At 38.2% G+C, this 14,136-nt stretch overlaps 1 protein-coding gene across 10 annotated transcripts in view; it reads left to right on the forward strand.

The window, feature by feature from the left end:
• The first annotated feature begins 3,952 nt into the window (after positions 1-3,952).
• adam22 (ADAM metallopeptidase domain 22) overlaps positions 3,953-14,136 on the forward strand; it is a 442,867-nt gene continuing 432,683 nt past the window's right edge. For all 10 annotated transcript variants that reach the window (XM_051935483.1, XM_051935485.1, XM_028817137.2 and 7 more), the window contains exons 1-3: positions 3,953-4,329; positions 4,622-4,782; positions 12,399-12,478. In XM_051935483.1, the coding sequence (XP_051791443.1) occupies positions 4,242-4,329; positions 4,622-4,782; positions 12,399-12,478 (329 nt within the window). In that variant the 5' untranslated portion in view covers positions 3,953-4,241. The remainder of the gene's footprint in view (positions 4,330-4,621; positions 4,783-12,398; positions 12,479-14,136) is intronic.

Genomic DNA, 14,136 nt, shown 5'->3' on the forward strand with positions numbered 1-14,136 from the left:
TTGAATGTTGCTTATGGTCTCTTACAGTCTGTTTATATGAATTCTTGTTTGTTTATAAATGTACTGTAGGTGCCAGGAAGGAAGGATAGGTATCCTGGTTCGGATAAAGTAAGGATTCATACCCAGCTAGGGGGGGCATAACAGAAGGAGCAGGAAAACAAGCCAACCAGGAGCAGTTCATTCCTCCGTACAACAAATGACAGTGTTCCTCAAGGCTGGATCACTTTAGGACATCCGTAAGGTGGCATGGGAGTTGGAATCTGGTGACTCAACCCTGTCAGGGTCTTTGGGAACAGCCAGAGGGCACTGCCAGGGGAAACCTTTTGCATTGGCTAAGTCCAAAATAAAACACTTAGATTTCTGTTTCAGCTGTGCAGCGTGGCATCTCATTTTAGTTTTTTTTGAGTGAATTGTTACAACCTGACCCAATGGATCCACCATCAATTGATGGGCATGTAATTTAAAGATTTTTGTGGTTTTTGCCTGAGATTCTCAGCGGCCCCAAAATCAATAAGGGCAATAATAATATTTAATTTGAATGCTCATAGGAACCAATAGGTAATTTTCAAGAACAGTTTGACTACAAATTGCCAACCCACCATCCTTAGCTTGAAATAGGTTTTTCACTTTTGCTGAAGTTTTGAGCAAACTGCTACCATGTGTCTAGAATTGCATCAATTAAAATCAGTTTTTCTTCCACTTGTGTCTTACAGTCTTGCAAAGTAATGCTAGATTTCTCTAAGTTCATGGCTATTGGTGCTTCTTTAACTAGCAATTTTGGATCCAGAGGGGCAATAGCCTCCACGAACAGGATTTGTTTCTGGAAGTCTTTTTTCCATTTTTAATACTAGAAAATTCAAGATCATTATTACAAACGAATCCAAAGATGGATATCTTTTATTTCAATTCTGCTATCAGAACAGCATGACAAAACTGAAGAACATAATAAAGTAACAATCCTTACTAAGCTGTATTCATTTGCGCAACAGAGTCAAGAGCCACATTAGTTTGCATCAAACTGCACAGAGATAAATGGTACAATTTTTAACACACTATTTCTAAATATTATCTTATAGTCACATAATAGTTAAACAGATTAAAGACTTTGTTATTCATAGAACAGAACTTCTTATGTAGGTAAGTTCTCATAGAGAACAGAACAGGACATTAGGTGTCATATCTCATCACTCTCTTGGTAATATACTGGGTAGAAATGTTACAGAATGCCTGAGTTAAACAGGCAGTTAAAGTCAGAAGCATTTTACAAATTCACACAAAAAATGTTAAACACACTTAAACAGTTTTGTGGAAGATCTACATTCAGCTAGCTCTTAATAAACTTGGAGGAGCTATAGAGAGTATTGTAGATACTAACTAAATGTGACAATATAACAGTACATATTGTACATTGCTTGCTAATAAATGTGTTTTGAGATTTTAAAGTAAAGACAGAGGCTTCAAGACATAATAGTTATACTCACTAATCATAGCTCCCAAGAATGGTGACATAGTACTGTACATGTCGATTAGCCTTTGCAAGTAAGAATTTATGTTTGTGCATTTGTGTGTGTGTGAAAATAATAACCCTGTAACAATATTTGCTGAAAATGATAACTGAATCCATATAAGCATAATTCAATAGTAGACAAAGGGCAAACTACTCCAGTGTCTGAGTAATATACACTTGTGGACATGTCAAGATAAAGAAATTCAAGCAAAGAATATTGCGAACTGAATTCATTTCCCAGTGAAGGTGTTTTTCCCATGAAAAGTGCAGGGGGCCACATGGGCCTGGTAGATAGACAATAAAAGGGTATTTGTGGTCTGTGAGAACAGGCAGAGTCATCCTGAGGGTATGTGTAACTGTGAGAGTGTGTGTGAGAGAGAGACAGGGAGCAAGAAGCAGAGGAAGAGAGATATAGATGGAGATGATCAATTACTTAAAGAGCACTAATTATGAGAATTATTTCACTGCATGAGTCCATTGGCCTAAAGGTGTGTCACTAGCAAGTTTCAGGAAGGACTTGCAGAGTTGGGAAAAGTGAGTGCAGAGGGTGTTGCCTCTGACCTCAAGTGAATAATATGAGATGGAGAGGTGGTTATAATGTGATGGAATTTAATATGGCAGCAAAAAGATCATATTAGCCACATGGAAGGAGCTATGGAAGATTGTAGGGGTGGAAGGAGGTGATTTCCAGTAAACCTTGAATGAGGGAGCAAGGGAGAGACACTGCATTTAAAAATGTGTTAGGCTATCAGCACTAGCGACAATAAAATGTCAGCAGAAATAATGCCAAAAAAACAAACAAAAAAATCACACAGAACCACCAAATGATAATATGAAAAGATATCTCAACATCAATATCAAATACTCAGCACCAAAACCAGAAATGAAAATCAATATTCCCAAATTTCCAATTTTACCCAATGTGCAAAATGCTAAGTTATACTGTATATACAGTAAGTTGCTGGTGTAATGTATGAGGATGATAAGTACTTCAAAATACTGGCATGTACAACTTCACACACCCTATGAATTGTTTTAAACAATCAATAGGTTGTTTAAATAATGTGCAGTTTTCAAATCCCAAAACAGAACTGAAAAGATCAGGCTGCAAGATATGCTAGAATACAGACTAGTGGCAAAGCCTCAAAAAAAATTACGTATACTCCAAAAAAGAATGTTGTTTCTAGATAAGTATATCATTTAGTGCATCATAGAAAGTTGAAAGAATTTGATTGTGACATTTAGCATGGTGGCTCAGTGGTAGTGCTGCTGCCTCGCAGTAAGGAGACCAGGGTTCGCTTCCCGGGTCCTCCCTGTGTGGAGTTTGCATGTTCTCCCCGTGTCTACATGGGTTTCCTCCGGGTGTTCTGGTTTCCTCCCACAGTCCAAAGACATGCAGGTTAGGTGGACTGGCGATTCTAAATTGGCCCTAGTGTGTGTGTTTGGTGTGTCCTGTGGTGGGTTGCCGCCCTGCCCAGGATTGGTTCCTGCCTTGTGCCCTGTGTTGGCTGGGATTGGCTCCAGCAGTCCCCCGTGACCGTGTTCGGATTCAGCGGGTTGGAAAATGGATGGATGGATGGATTATAGCTTGCAACTGCAAGTGCATAAGAGAAGAAGCTGTTTAGCTCTGTGGGGGCTTGGAGATTGTAGGTTCTCTCCTTCTCGATATGGGTTTTTCTCTGGGTAATGTAGTTTACTCACACATCTTAAAGATGTGCAGGACTGGTCAACTGGCAACTCTAAATTGACTATCGATGAGTACGAGTTGGGATGTACGTGTGTGCCCTGCAATGGACTGGTGACCTTTCTGCCTTATGCCTTGACTGAGCCTTAGCAACCATTTAACCAGTTAAATAGATAGAGTGATAGGTAACATAGGTCTTGGAGGAAATACGGATCAAGAGGTCCCAGTTTTCTTTTTTTTTAATTAAATGTAATCCTTGATGATCCATGACAGCTGGTTTCCTGGCACCTCCACTAGCAGTACTGAGCACTGTCATAAAAGCTAGTGATTAAAGCTGAAGCACACACTGTGACACTAAGGTGTGCCCGTGGCGATACCATTTTTTCTCATTTAAAGTGAAGTACTATTCTAAGGACAAGAGGTCACCTGACAGTTCAGCACCTTTACGTTACAATGATACGAATCACTCTGATGCCATCTTAGATGACAGCCCCACTTCGAATGCGCACCCAGCACTAGCTCCCAATGTTAAGAATTACGGAGCCATGTTTGAATGGTGCCAGTCCAGGTATGATCCTTCTGGCCATATCTGAGTTAAATTAAAAATAATATAAATAAACAAACAATCAGAACATAATCATTATTGCGTGGAGTTACCGTAAGAATGTCCCTCCCGATCCGCAAACTGCTCGAGCAGCACTACAGCTCCCAGCATGCCCCGTGCCGGCGCTCCTGTTTATGCACACTTGGCTTCTGCAGTGCCAGTGAGGCAGCTCGCTTGCTGCGATCTGCTGGCTCTGAGGAGGCGCTTGAGGACTTGGCGGAGCCTGCAAGCGCTCAGATGCACTTAGCGTTTTAACGAGCATCCCAATGCAGTGGCTATACCATCACCCCGATGGCAATCCGCAAGGAGGAATTTGCCTTTAATATCGCGGAACTCTCGCCGCTGTGTTTTGTGCAGGCTTTCCTAGAATAATCAGTAAAAGCAAGGGAGAAAGAAGATTCGCCTTGGATTAGTTTACATTTTTGGCACATACAGAAGCAACCGCTATGATGTTTCTGCATCGAGGGATTTTCTTTCTGTGTGTCTATGGAGCTATGTGCACCGTCTTTTCCACCGATTCCCCCAATCAGCTAGGTAGGTACATTGAGAAGAAATAGCTTCTGTTGTCTTCATTTACCATGCTGCGAGTGTGCGAACACCAAAAATAGTAATAATTGTAACGCAAGTGTATTCTGTCTATTGCTTTCCTCGGTTTAACTATAGTAACGAATGCATAAAGCCGTACGTAATGTGAACAGCAGGTAATGTAAGCTGTAGTGTTTGTGATTGCGGGTTCCCATCTTCATGCCTTTTGTTGTTTACGTTACACCTTTTTGTATTTTCTTTGTATATAATACAATGCGCAACGTGTTTTTGTTTTGCAAAGGAGACGCCTTATTGAATGGAAAGTCGAGTCGGAATGAAAGCAGGTTCATCGGCAAAGAGAATACCCTCCCTCTTCGTTTGATTTACCGCATGGACAATGGCAACCAAACGGCGCATGGCATCCTCAACACCCGGATTAAAAGCAGCGCCGATGTGAATCAGGTACCGTGAATGTGTTGCCTTCAGGTATAATCCGAGGCGTGCAAGGAAAGCACATTGTAGCCAACACAAGCGCATTTGCTGCCTGTTGCCCTTGGAGACTTTTTATCATCCAAATGCTAGTCATGTCTAAGGCACTACAGAATTAAAGCGACAGGCAATCCTTCAGGGCTGTCAGGCAAAAACACTTTTGGCCTTGCTGCTAGACTGGCACACAACACCCCACTTACTTCACCATAAACAAACTAGTGGTGGATGCAAGTAGCTTTGTTGACCCATGAGGTTCAGAAGGATGCATATTTCCAATAATGTGTAATTTGCTTCACCTTTATTATACAAGAATGTTGACAGTGAAGGGGTGGCACGGTGGCGCAGTGGTAGCGCTGCTGCCTCGCAGTAAGGAGACCTGGGTTCGCTTTCCAGGTCCTCCCTGTGTGGAGTTTGCATGTTCTCCCAGTGTCTGGGTGCGTTTCCTCCCACAGTCCAAAGACATGCAGGTTAGGTGCATTGATGATACTAAATTGACCCTAGTGTGTGTGTGTGTGTGGGCTGGGGTCTTGCCCGGGGTTTGTTCCTGCCTTGTGCCCTGGGATTGGCTCCTGCAGACCCCTGTGTTAGGATATAGCTGGTTGGATACTGACTGACAGTGAAGACTTTACCATTTTAGTGCACAGCCACCACTACATCATGGTATGTTTAGAAGAACACAGTGTACTTGCAGATTTTTCTTTCAGTCAACTCATTTTAGACATGCCCCATAATTATTACACAGAGATAAAGTTTGTTGTTTTTTGTCATTTGTGTCAGGTATACCTTAAAGCTCCTCCTGGTGTCTTAACAGTGTTGCATTTCTGAAATGTGCTTTAACTGTTATACAGTACAGAGAAGTTGATAAGTCTGACAGCTTGTCGTAATTGTACAAAACGTGCAAAAGAGCGGATGATATTTTATTTATATATATATATATAGCATTTTGCTTGCTATTAGTCCATGGTGGAATTTTTGTGTTATATGAAAAAAACACTCTTTTTACAATATTTCACACAGGGAGGAAGGACCCTTCTACAATACAGCAGTGCTACAATTGCGCCACCTGCATAGCTTATTGACAGCTAACACACAACTGAACCACTACTGTTATTAACAGAGTGGATGAATATAATGCATTTTGTTTAACATATGCACATTGATTTGGTTGTATTGACATGAGAGTATCATTGTTATATTCTCCTAATGAATATGAGAAAAATGAAATATAGATGTATAATATACTGTATGACATATGGTTTTGAAAAAAAAGAGTGTATATTATATATAATCTCATTGTAAGTTTTCTTCATCCTGCAGTAGGACAGTCAGTAAAACGTTCCAAGGGCACTTAACTGACTTTCCTCCCCTTCCAGAGCCTATAGCACCATGGTCAGCACTTGCCACTAGGTACAAATAAACTTGGCTGTGCCAGAAGTGATCTTTTAATTTAAATACTCTGGTCTCAGTTTCTGCTTCTCTTCTTCAAATTAAAGTTTTTCTTATTCTACACTGGATTCCTTTGGAGTTCCGTGAACTAAGTAGTAAATGCTGAATTTTGGACAAACTGATCATTAGAATCATGTAAACCCACCTCAGTTATTATAAATATACCTTATTCAGGAAATATGTCAGACACTTTGATAAATACCTTTTCTACACTCATTACAAAATGATACAGAGTGTTTCAAAGATGACTGGAGGCAGCACAATAAATTTAATAACGGGCTATTTATTTATTAAATATTTGCATTTCAGGATTAGTATATAGAAAAAGCAAGGAAGCATTTCTATAAGCAAGTCACCCTGTGTTTTACCCAGAAATCTTGCACCTACGGAATAGGCTCATTTCTGTAATAAATGGAATGCAATAATGCCATATCAAACCATAATGGAATAATACCATACAATACCATTTTCCAAGCCTGCTTCACCCTGAGCAGGGTTATGGGGGTCTGGAGCCTATCCCACTGTATCCCATCAAACACAGTGAGCATGAAATTGTGTGAGCATACACACTGAAAAGAGCTATGTGTAATTATCATCCTACTAGAAAATATCTCATTGAGTTATGGAGCCAAAGAGAGAGATATGCAGAAAAACTTACATTCAAAACATTTTTGTCTCTCCCTTTAATGTGTTATTATTGCTGATATTTTTACTATTCCGAGAAAGCCCTGTGATGCAGTTAAACAGCAAAGACAGCACTTAAGTGGTTTCTAGAAGGGTGTGTTTATAGGCTTAGTTAGAAACTTGATCTCACAAATTACCAGATAATACAAAAATCAATGTGATTCAAGGCCATATTTATTTTCGATACCTCAAATGTATTTATCCTTCACACACACTGCTTTGTTATAACAGCATCACATTGTGACCATTTTAATATAATATCAAAGTTTTAGTTTTGTACAGTCTTTAGGGTTAGAGCAGTGGGACACTGATCAGTTAGCTTCATCATAGGCCCGGTGTTCATTTCCCAAGCCAGTCACTTATTTACAGTGTGGAGTCCCCAGAATTTGCCTGTGCCCATAGGGTTTATCCCAAGTAATCCACACATTCAGAGGACATTAAGAAAGTGTACGTGACATATTTTCATTGGTAGCTCTAAATCCGCCCAGTTGGAATGAGTCTGGGTGTGCCATGTGATGAACTGCTGTCTCATCCTAAGTTGGTTCCTTCCATACTTAATTTCCAAAGCTAAAGAGACAGGCTTCATTTAATTAAATGAAAATCCTTAAAATTAGTTTATTTTGATGTTCTGTATTATAAATGTGACTCAGATACACAGTGGCAACTATTCTGTGTGTCTGTGGGGTTTCTCTTCAAATAAATATGTCAGAAGCAATAATTTCCTGAGTTATTTTGCCCTTTCATGAACTGGCATCCTGACGAGGGTTTGCACCAGCCTTGTACCCGTGTTGCTATGCTAGGATTTGCACACCTTGTAGTTTTGTAATACTGTATAATAAGGCATTTCAGCAAATGAATGGATTAAAGATTTTGGAATTTTTTTGCAAATAGTTATGTTAGATGCACTTGATTGATGTCTTATTGTTCACTTTTCTTGATTTTCCAGAATTTTAGGTTGATTAATTGATTAGCTTACTTAAGAAAGAAAAAAAGCATCTTTCTATATAATACGCTACCATGGCTGTTCGTTTTCTGTCCAGGATTTTAAATCACCTGTAGCTCGCAAACCGTTTGAACTATTGACCTGAAATTTGGTGCACATATACTACAAGATGTGTACTATCCGCTTTTGGGATGATGATTGACCTCCAAGTTATTCCTCTTTTTATTTTTATTTTATTTTATTGTAGAATCAACTCTTGGCAGCAGCCAGCAGGGCAGCTGTACGACGCATGTATATGGGCATCGTTCTCATCCCTACCACCTTCGCCGTCACTTCCCCTACCTCTTCATCTCTTAAATAATTCTTGAGGCAGATTGAAGACTTAAGTGCCAGCTTAAGTGAAAAACTAAAGAAAAAATACTAAGTAATTGCAACACAAACACTGACTTAATCAGTTTTAACATGAAATGATGCTGCTGAAAGAAGATAAGAAGCGGGCCGCTACGGTTGAGAAAAGAAGATCTGCTGCAGGAAGCAGCAAGCACATCAACCTCTGAGCAAACGAATGCTAAACTTTCAGAGAAAGAGGATGAACACTATGAAAGCACAAGTCAAGTGTATTCACTGCATATTATCGTGCTGTGCACCATTACTGGTTGTTAAATAATTATGGTAAATACACAACAAGTATTCATTTTAGGTAAACTCAATATATCAAGCAATTTCGGTCTTTATCTTCCTGGGCAGTCTGGAATAAATAACAGGAATCAAAGACACTCAATTTTTAATCATATTTACTTACACGTATCCTATATATTCTATAATACACTGTTTTTAATTCAATATGTATCATCAGTATCAGTAGTTGTATGAAAAAATGCACACATATGCACCAGAATCCACATGAATAGTCTTATTAATTGCATGGATTTGGAGCACAAAAGTGAAAGTGTTCTTTGAAAGTACAGCACCTACAAAATACATCTTATTTTTCTGCAATTTATCTGTAAAGGAAAAAAAAAGCAAAACAAAACAAACCAAACACTGTGTACATGACAGGCTGTGTTTTGCTCATTTTTACCTGACATGGACATAGAGGGTTCTGCCTTATAAACATCATTACCACAGCTGTAAACAGCTCATGTGTTAAATCAGAGTTATGCTTGGTAATTATGGACTAACCTAAGAACATTCTTTGGCCTAATTCCCTGGCATGCCAGTGTCATGTGGAAGATGTGCAAACCTTTAGCAGGATATAGTGTAATTTAAAAATATGAAGTATGTTCACTTTGTTTCCATACAAAATACATTTAAATAACTGAAGAAATTTAAGGAGTCAGTCAAACCACACTCGCTTGGCTATAGTCACTGAATTGGCTGCTTTTACTATATGCTAACCCTAACTTTTTATATCTGCATTATTTCATATTACTGGCAACCTTTTATCTGGTAAGTTTTAAGTATGTGGAATCATCATACATTGGCTGTTTATTATTGTTGTAAAGTAGAAATGCACAATTGTAGGACAATGCATAAGCTGATGGGTAAAGGGAAATGTGAATAGTTTATAAGAAAGAACTTTGGTGCTCCTTTGTGCACTTGAAAAGTTACAAGTTAAAGAAAATGTTAATTAAGGATCAGCTAAGTGGTATTGGTGGGTGGGTGGGTTAGGATTCTTCCAGTTGAGCAAGACAAGTCTACGGGCTAGTAGTGAGGTAAAGGCAATCACAGTTTGTTTGTCCTTCTCCACTTTAAGCCCATCTGGGAGTCCACCAAACCCAGTTGTTAATGGGTTAGGAGGGAGTGTGACACCAAGGCTGCCTGGAAGGCATTTAAAGATTTTGGTCCAAAATGATGTTAATTTGGTACACGCCCAAAACCTGTGGCCAAATGAAGCTGGAGCTCGATTGTAGTGTTCACAGGTTGGATCTTGCCCTGGAAACATTTTGGACAATTTCAAGTGAGATAGATGTGCTCAATAAAAGATTTTAAGTTGAATAATTCAATGTTTTGCACATATGGAGCGAGAGTGAATTCTGTGCGTGGCTGCCTTCCACTCCGTTTCTGAAATGTTGAGTAAGAGATTCTTTTCCCACTGTACTCTGGGATCTTTAAAAGGAAGGGACTTTAAAATGGTTTTATATATTATAGAAATGTTGTCTGAGTTCCCAAGACTGATCAATATCTCTTCTGGAATAGAAATAGATGGGAGGTGAGGAAAATTGGGCAGATTTCATTTAACAAAGTTTGTAAATTGGAGATAGTGGAAAAATTTTGTTGATGGGAGACTACATTTGGAGTGTAATTGTTCATAGGACATACTTTGAACACTTATTGGTGTACCACCTACCTCAGATGTAGTAATGCCTTATTGGAATAGGTCTGCATAGTGACATACTTTTTTATTAGTTCTGATCTCTATTTATTATGTCATTCCTCTTTTTCCATCTATACTGTCTTAAGAAATTAGTAATGCTTTAAAGTTTTCTAATGTTTCTTGTTCAGTTGTGAGGTGTTTTGGTGTCCCACATTCTCATCATTTTATTATTCCATTTTAATACATTTTCGAAAGCACACATTTAATACATTTCCATAAAATTTTCTGCTAATTATTCCCAAAGGCCAAAATAATACTCCTCCAGCTTCTGCATCCAAATCAGAAGTCTCACACTTTTTCACCTACATGGACCTTTAGTCTTTTTTTTCTGCATTTTCTTAAAGCTCAGTTTTATGGTTGTGATCCCTCAGAGTATTAATTCTGTAGGAAGAGAAATCTTTCCCTGCATTCCAGAAAAAAGAGAGAGAGAGATTACGCAAAAACAAAACAACAAATCTATTAGTTTAGAACAGCTTCTGGGCTTCCTTTGTCTTCCTGGGTTTGGCAGCAGTAGCTGGTTTAACATAGAACAATTTGCTTTAGGGTTTTCTCTTTGATTTTCTTGTGAATTGGCTGAATACAGAAATGTAAAAAATAATAAATAAAGGGAAGTCAGTTATTTTAACTTGCGAAACAAGTGTAATGCAATATTCAGATTAGGATATCATAAAATGATTTAGACTATCACATGATAGTTGTGGCACACTTGTTCATTTAAGCACACACTGCAATTCAGGAGTGGACAAACTCAGTCCTGGAAGGCTTAAATGGGTGCCTATTTTTGCAGTCAATCTCACAGTTCACTGCTATTTTTAGCCTCTAATGGAACTTGTGACAAATCCACAACAAAGCACTCTATATTTCATCTTTCATCTGTTTTTCTTTACTAATCTTTCCCGGTCTTTCTGCCAGTCTGAATGACTTTATGCAGCTCACCCACTGATAGTGGCTTCCTTGTAGTCATCACATGGACTTGCCTTTAATCCTGATCCTGGTTGAGCCAGGGGTGTTCTTTACAACTTAGAGGCTGCCAGCTCATTATGGCATCCATGATAGCCAATGTGGGAACTCTACTCGTTGCCTTGATCAGGCATTTCAAGTTCCCTTTACAATAAGTTATCAGCCAGATGTGTGTGTGTGTGTGTGTGTGTAAGAATGTATGTATGCTTATGGGGTTTTAGTTGCCTCCTGCCAGTTCTCCATGGCCTATTTCCTCACTCTGTTGCCCTCACAAATTCACTTCCAGTACATAGTACCCAAAGCACACACACAGCTTCCCATCTACTGGAAGTCTCCTCCTGTGCATAATGGAGTGCACAAAAGCATTTTGATAGCCATTATGAAATGATTTGTGCTACTTTGTCTGTCTCTTGCAATTCCTTAGTGAACTCATTGTCTGTAGAAATCTTTAAAAAAAAATGGACCACTCTTGCTTCTCCACATATAGCGAATGAACCAAATCAAGGCTTATCGGAATGCTTTTATTAGAGTCAACAGAAAAAATAAAAAAACTCAGCATGGTTCTAGTTAGCAGAATGGGTCTTCTTCTAAAGGCCTTTTAACAGCTTGCCTTCAAAGAGTGCACAGTTCCATAGGTTTCTGCCACCGTTCTTGGGTTAGTTTCTGTTTGTTCCTGTTCAACAGAGATGGAAAATATATGCTATCTGAATTATTCCTATAACAGTTCCCGAAGCAAAAGGGCATCAATCAAAATTGTCTCATTTTCATAGACTTAGGACCACCCTTCTTCTGTGTCTCTCAGCGTCTTTTAAATAGACCTGAAGTTCTTTGACCAGAAGTGGCAGTCTCCCTTTTGACCCTCCAATGGCAGGCTGGGCATCATTCCTCTGAGGACCTTTCTGGGCATCTCCACAGTGATGTGGTTTGGGTTCTTCTTAAAGGGGAAACAGAGGAAACTCAAGGTGTTCTCTCTGATTTGGAGGTGCATGTCACATAAGGTGGAACGGCAGACTGTGATTATATACTGTATATATTTACATACTCTTAGTAAGTATCCAGAAAGCTAGGAATTATACAACTGTAATAGTAAATAACAATACAGCATAGTTTTATTGAAGTGAAAGCTATAACTAATCAAATTTATGAAACAAATAATTATTTTTTTCTTCTGTTTTTCAGCAAACAACACATGTTGCACAAGCAAGCTTCCAAATTGATGTTTTTGGGGAAACATTTATTCTGGATGTGGAAATAAATCAGTAAGTATACTATCTGATTAAAAACGTTTTACAGAGAATTCCGTAGTTTTCACTTTATTGGAATATATCTGATTGTTATTTTGTTGTATTGAAAAAACATGTGACATATGGTTTTCTAAAAAGGTTTGGTTACATAGCAGTGCAATGCAATTGCAAGAGTTATTTTCCATTCCCTATTATTACACATTGATCAATGGGTACCACATTATGAATGCAGTGCAGTGGTTGTATGTGTGTGACTCAAAGGGATGTTGCTGGGAGAATGGCTTTAATATAAAGGTTGTGCTTTACATGGGCTTCTGCAAACAGTTTTATCCTTACCCACTCATGCACATTAAACAATGTAGGTGACATAATGATAAAATAATAAATATAATTGAAAAATAGAAATTAGTTTAACGTTGAGCATTGGTTTTAATATCTTGAAACAAAGGTTCAAGGAGGTAGTGTATTACCATTAGAACAAGAGTGTTTGGTCCAGCGGTGAAAAGAGGAACATGAAAACGTTTTTTGTCTGTTATAGCCTTTGGCTGTTCACCAGATGATTTGGTTTGAAGAAAAAAGTTGAAAAACGTGATCAAATGAGATGTTAATAGTGTGGCATTCTGATTTTAAATTATTGAGAAAAAGAGCATACTGTATAAACATTTACAAAATTAGGTAGACTGACAATCTTATCTGACTCCACACACCTGTTTGTCCCCTTTTCTTTCCATATCTAGAACATTCTGATGAATTCTTGGAAAAACATCTTTTGCTTATCCTTCAGTGCTGTCTTTGTTCTTGTAATCTGTCTCTGTTTGGATATTTACACTTAAAAATGTTCTTGTGTTACAGTCTAAAAATCATTTAAGATCATTCTTATGCAACATCTAACTTTAAGCAAAATGTCATTTCTATTGTTTTATTTCTGTATATTAATTTGACGTAAATCTATATGTAAACTTGTAAAGATGGCAAAAAGGACATTATACAGTACATGACACCGTATAAAGCACAAGTAACATTGACAATAACTACTGATTATATTTAACTACTCACTGCAAGTATGACCTGTGACTTTTACCATTTTAACCAAAGGTCAGTAAAGTTATCACAGAATAAAGAAATCAGTCCTAGACTAAGCTGTCATGCAGATAATTGAGTCATTTACTTGAAGTACTGTATTGGAGGTAGGAGTTGAGCAAAAAGAACAAAAGAGCTATTTTTTGTCTCTGCTACCTAGTTGTGTTGAACAGTAGAACTTTGACACATTTTTGCTTACCTCATTAGAATGCAAGCTATTGTTCTACCTTTAGAAGGATGATCAATAATGGGATTCTGAATGAAATAATTCTTAAGTTTTCAGATCAGTCCACCATGGAACAAAGCCCAGAAAGAGAAAATGAGGAGACAAAATTCAGTTCACTCAGAACGGCACTTTGTTGGCTTTCCAGTTATGTTCAGTCCTAAGAGATTATGTTCTCCCTCTCATCCTGAAGAACACTAATTCTTACATTCACGGACCTGCACATTATGCTACAGCACTTAAATTATTGTTTTAGAATTCATTTCTACAGTTTGCATTTTGAAAGGAAGCTATTGATCTTTTAGATTCCTTCTTGGTATATTTTATGTGATTAAGTGATCACTTAATGGCTCTAACTAATTACAGTAGT

This window comes from Erpetoichthys calabaricus, chromosome 13, assembly GCF_900747795.2.
Source record: "Erpetoichthys calabaricus chromosome 13, fErpCal1.3, whole genome shotgun sequence".
In the NCBI taxonomy this organism is placed as follows: domain Eukaryota; kingdom Metazoa; phylum Chordata; class Cladistia; order Polypteriformes; family Polypteridae; genus Erpetoichthys; species Erpetoichthys calabaricus.